The sequence below is a fragment of the Orycteropus afer genome, unplaced genomic scaffold (assembly GCF_000298275.1).
Source record: "Orycteropus afer afer isolate SDZICR_OR568_19922 unplaced genomic scaffold, OryAfe1.0 scaffold00023, whole genome shotgun sequence".
NCBI lineage: Eukaryota > Metazoa > Chordata > Mammalia > Tubulidentata > Orycteropodidae > Orycteropus > Orycteropus afer.
The window spans coordinates 1,938,027-1,944,026 of record NW_006921610.1 but is presented as its reverse complement, the minus strand read 5'-3'; the positions used below and the strand labels follow the sequence as shown (position 1 = coordinate 1,944,026).

Sequence of the window (6,000 nt, the reverse complement as noted above, 5' to 3'; positions counted from 1 at the left end):
TCTTCTGTGTCTGTGTTAATTGGTTTCCCTTTTCTTTGTTGAAGAGGGTCTGTGCAATCCTTCTGCCTAGTCCGCCATCTTGCCCCGCCTCCTCGCCACATTTCTTTAAAGAGCAGCTACAAACAAGCAAACAAACAAACCCCAAGTGTCATGTGTTCTTTGAATTTGCACATTTGGTACTGTCTATGTCTTTTTTAAAAAACACAATCGTATTCTCAAGGAATATATATCTTATGTGGAAATTGAAAATAGACTTTGTTATAATAAGTATTTTGTTAATGCTTTTTATGAATTTCAAATTTGTTAGTATTCTGGATAGGCTATAACAGGCAACAGCTTTTGTGTTGTTTTATGATGGTAAGTCAGCTGCCTTTAATTTAAAGAGCTTTTGCCTCTGTAAATTGTACTTTGCTGCTTTTATTTTGAGACAAATATTTATGAAAGTCCCTTGCATCTTAATAGTAGTTCTTCCCAAATATTTCTGTCAAAATGTTATTTTTCTTATTTACAATAAATTTATTATTCACTTGATATTATTTTAAGTGTAGCAAATGATATGAGATTATCTTTTGTCTGATTTATTTATTTTACAGATAGAAACTAGTTAACCAAGTAGTTATTATTTGATATATTGCCAATAATACAAATATGTATGCGGTATTAATTCTCTATTTACTTTTGAACATATCTCAGTAATGGTGGACATCTTTGGTATACCCTTTAGAATTCTTGGTTTGGTTATTTTAAGTCTCTCTGCACTAATATGTTGTTTCTCCCCTGCTAAATTGTTTGAATGTGTGCTAACTATTCTAGAGTACACATCTGTTGTGGATGCTTTCTGTGCAGACCAGATGGGTTTTTTAAAGCCAAATAACTGTTGGTTTATTTCACGACATTGTCTATTTAAGAGTCTGAGAAAGTTTTCTTTCTTTCTTTCTTTTTTTTTCTGTTTTATATCTCAATAACTGTGTTCTTCAAGATATATTATCATAGCTATCATACTTAATCATCATAGCAAATCTTTAGGTTTGGCATTATTATCCTCATTTTACAGATGAGAAAAATGAAGCTTAGAAAGGTTTTCACATCTAGAAAGTGTACAGACCTAGATCTGTCATCTCTAGAGGCTAATTCTTAGCCACCAAGATATATTGTATCTTCAGATGATTTTGATTTCAGCATTATTGGCTTTTCAGAAGTGTGATTAAGGGTAAATTCTGAACTTCACTTTTCGGCAACCTGATGCTATAAAAAATATCACGACAGCATGACAGAACTTCAAGGTAAAGATGATAAAACTTGAAGAAATGAAATGGTTTGTCAATGGCCCAGCAGATTAGTGGGAGATCTGAGATTAGATAATTTTACCACCTGGCATACGTAAACTCTCATCCAGGTGGCTTTTTCATTTTAAATTTTAAGACCTGAGTGATTATTTTTATGGGGACATTAAATGTCATTTATTTTATATCATATATTCTTAACACAAAAGAAATACTTTTACAATAAATGAACTTTCCTTTTTTTTTTTTTTACAGTGGGATGCCTCCTGCTTCTATTCCAGAGTTCAAGTCTGTGGCTTGGATTTATCACTGTTGCATCTGTCTTCAATTTGTGTGCTAACTAGATAGAAATCAAGGAAAGACATGAGGAGATTTGTTTACTGTAAAGTGGTTCTAGCCACTTCACTGATGTGGGTCCTCGTTGATGTCTTCTTACTCCTCTACTTCAGTGAATGTAACAAATGTGATGACAAGAAGGAGAGGTCCCTGCTACCTGCACTGAGGGGTAAGTGCTAAGCAAGTGAATATCATTTTAATAAAGATGAGAAGGGTAGTAACTCCTGAAAAAATATGAAAATTAACAAAATAAGGGTTGTTTCACTTGAGTTAGAAGAACATTTGGCAGAGTTATTAATAAACATCAAACCATGGAGAAGCCACTTCAGTTATCTTGACCTCTGGTGTCTTGTCAGAAGAAGCAAAGAGAGTTAGCTAACCTCTAAGATATCTTCCAATTCTAATAGTTTCAAGGTTTGGTGATTATGACTATAAGGAAAGACTAATTTGTGAACACTGGACAAAATTTTAAATATAGGCTCGCAGAAGGTCAAAGTTTGCAGTCATCAAGGAAATAACATAAAATTGAAGAGCCTACAAAAGGGAGACAAAGGCATACCAGAACTGGGTGTGACACCTCTATAGACTTTCATGTGTAAGAAAAAGAAATAAATTAGTTAAATTAAAAACCAAAACACCAATTTTTTAAGTGAAATACACATTGGTGGCCAGATTCAATATGTGGGCCACCAGTCTGTTAGCCCTACTTTAAGTACAAATTATTATTTCAATGTATTAGAAAGCCACATTACCTCAGTATTTACCTCTACTGGTAACCAGTTTCAATAACTAGGTAAGAGTGAATTTTAGAGAAAGAAATATTAAAATAATGATTTATATAAATGCTAATTTATTAATTAAAGAGTAGAGATTAATTTGCTGTGGAGAGATTCTAAATAATTTCCTCTATACTTTTGGTTGACTTCTAGATTTTTAAGTATAATTATATTTCTGAAATGTTATTGTTGTTATTATGTGCTGTAGAGTCGGACCTGACTCATAGTGATCTCATCTTGGGTTTCCAAGGTAGTATCACTACAGAAGTAGATTGCCCCACCTTCCTTCTGAGGAGTGGCTGGTGGGTTTGAACCACCAGCCTTCTGGTTAGTGGTCAAGTGCCTTAACCACTGTGCTATCAGAGCTCCTATTTGTAGTAAATGGGTGCTTTTCATATTACTTAAGAAAACTTGAAACTAGCTTTAGTTTCAGTAAATGAAACATTTTTATCTTTTAATCTGGTTTATATTAATCTTCTACTTAGCAAAAATTATTTTTTTCTTTTTTCTTTACAAATATGACAAAAGATAAACTTTAACTGACTCCAGTTGAAGTTCTTGCACCTATTAAAAAATATCACCTGAATTTCTGAATTGAGACTTTCATTTATTAATTGAATGTAATTTGCGTTCGATCTCACAGATATTTTTGAGGTTATTATTAGTAAAAACATGATAGTAAATAGAAATAATTTGATACTACCTGGCTATATGAGGTTTAGGAAAGCACAAAAGAGAATTTCCAGAAAGTAATTTTTGTTCAAATACTGTTTTGGACATTTTGGATTTAATAATGCTCCAGCTCAATTGGAGAGACTCTAAGTATCTTTGTCTTCTTTTCAGGATGGGTCTGTTTCACTGCAGTTTTTGACTAGTACAAAGAATTGAGCCTTGTCTCACTTATGTAGTTCATATGCATTTTTTATGCCTTTATATTACAATTATTCTGAGAGAAGAACTTTATGAGTCTATCAGTTTTTGATAAATGAACATGGGAGTTGATGTGCTGATCTTTGGTTAAAATTCCAGAATAAATCAAGCCGCTCTGCTTCTTTGTTAAATCAGTTGAGGTGCTGCTTGGCTGAAAGTGGAAATGTGTTCTGATGGATTACATTGGTTTGCAGTGATCACTTTGTCATTTCTTGAGTAGAGACATTTAGATTGGTCACGCACACATATAAAATGTTATAACCTGATTCAGCAAAAGTATGACAGACTTTTCTGCAAGTACAGTTTTGTTGATTTAAGTTCTTAATACTCAGTCATTGATGTAAAAATATGAGAGTTAGTAATTCGAGGCAAAAATCGCACCCTTTCCTTGTTCTTATATTGCATGATTAAAATATATTCTCTTTAATTTAATAGTTGTTCAATGTTGTACATTAACTTTTTTTTTATCTTAGAAAAGTGGAAAATAGACTTTAGGATTTAAAAAAAAAAATCTATAGTTACTTCTTATTTCAGGATATTACTTAATTTAGAAATTTGTACCCTGTATTTAAAATCATATTTTTATTACAGAATGAAGATGCTGTGTAAAGTATAGGTGACTGATATTTTCATGTTTCAAATCTTCTATAAAAATTCTATTTGACTGAAAAAAGTTGACTCTTTGGGACCTATGTGTCTCTGCTATTAAAACAAAGGTTTTGAACTAGGTGCTTTCAAAGGTCCCTTCTAGTTCCGAATTTTAAACAATCCCTAAACACTCAATATTCGCAAGTACTGTCAATTAATTTGAGTATTTTTATTAATTTATTAATATTTTAATAAATTATTCATTAAGTATCTACTATGCTCTAAGTCTTGGTGATATAAAGGAACTCCCTCCTGCCATGGAGTTTATGTCTGCAATAAAGTAAACATCTATGTAGTTGAATAGAGTATGATGATTATTACATTCTCTGAGTAGAGGAAGAGTACTCTGGATCTAATACAAGAGAAAACTTAACAGAAACTATGGCATTTAAACTGAAGGCTAAAATTTTCATGAAATGATAAGGATTTCAGAACACCTAGGATTCCTCTGAAAGAGGAAAATACAGAATGGAAATGTGATATATCAGATACAAACAAACAAACAAAAAAAACCTCACTGCCGTTGAGTTGATTCTGACTCATAGAGACCTCTTTTGTGTTTTGAAGGTGGTAAGTCTTTACAGAATTAGATTACCCAGTCTTCCTTCAGCAGAGTGGGTGGTGGGTTTGAACCACCAACCTTCTGATTAGCAGTCAAATGCTTTAGGCACTATGCCACTAAGTTTTATAAAACTAGAGTAATTAAGGCTGTGTAGTACTGTCACCAATGGAAGCAGCTGTCAAGACATCAGATGATGTATTCCATTGAGCATATCTGCTGCAAAAGACCTCTTTCAAGCGCTGAAGAGCAAAGATGTGTCCTTGAAGACTAAGGTGTGCCTAACCCAAGCTGTGGTATTTTCAGTCACCTCATATGCATATGAGAACTTGTGGTGGTTATGTTTTTGTGTCAGCTTGGCTGGGCCTGGTTGAGTGGCTGGGCAGCTGGTGGTCGTTAATCCCCATGAGGTGACTGGCAATCAGCTCCATGGTGGGATCTACCACAGGCAGCTGAGTAGCTGCCTTTGGGTATGTGGTCTGCTTCCTGTATATAAGGAGAAGTCTTTGGGTATGGTCTCTAACCTATGGCATGCTTTGACCCTGCATGTAGCCGTGTTGTTGCTCAGCAGCTTGCCATGCTCTGCCGACCTTGGAACTTAAAATGGACTTAAATCAGTGGCCTGCCGTGTGGTTTGGTAACATCAGGACTGTGCCTTTTTACTTGTCAACCTTGGGGCTTCTCAGCCTCAGCAGCAAGCTGCTGTCTGAGTGAAGAAATGCCTCTAGCTCCAGTGCTCTGGGAGCAGGAGGTAGAGCTGGAGCTCAAGGTTGAGGGGCTTTTCACCCAGCCCCTAGAGCCTGGTACTTTGAACTTGAACTTAAAGCCTCCAATTTGTGAGAGAATAAACTCCTGTTTGTTAAGGCCATCCCATTTGTGGTAACATTCTTGTCAGAGTGGCACTAGGTAACCAGAACAGAACTGGACAATGAATAAGGAAGATCAAAGAAGGGTTGATGCTTTTGAGTTGTGATGTTGATGAAGACTACTGAAATTACCATCAACTTCTAAAAGAGTGAACAAATCTGTCTTGAAAGAAGTGCAGGTGGAATGCTCCTTAGAGGTAAGAATGGCCAGACTTCGTCTCACCTACTTTGGTCATGTTGTCAGAAGGGACCATTCTCTAGAAAAGGAGATCATGCTTGGTAAAATGGAGGGTCAATGAAAAGGGGAAAGCCCTCAACAAGATGGATTTACACAGTGGCTGCAAGGATGGGCTCAGGTATAGCAAAGATCATGAGGCTGGCACGGGATTGGGCAGTGTTTCTTTCTGTTGCACATAAGATTGCTATGAGTTGGAGACAACTCAATAGCACCTAACAATAACACAGTACTTTCAAAAATATTCACAAATTTTCCAATAAACTGAAAGTGACACACCAGAAATAGACTCATATATGTTTAGTACAATTTATATTTCAGTGTCAAAAACTCAAAAACAAAACTTAAAATTTTAACAGAACATGTT

At 35.0% G+C, this 6,000-nt stretch overlaps 1 protein-coding gene across 1 annotated transcript in view; it reads left to right on the top strand.

Annotated features, from left to right (window-relative positions):
- Positions 1 to 1,646: 1,646 nt before the first annotated feature.
- GALNT13 (polypeptide N-acetylgalactosaminyltransferase 13) overlaps positions 1,647 to 6,000 on the top strand; it is a 798,776-nt gene continuing 794,422 nt past the window's right edge. Inside the window, exon 1 of the mRNA XM_007934922.2 lies at positions 1,647 to 1,788. Within this exon, the coding sequence (XP_007933113.1) occupies positions 1,647 to 1,788 (142 nt within the window). The remainder of the gene's footprint in view (positions 1,789 to 6,000) is intronic.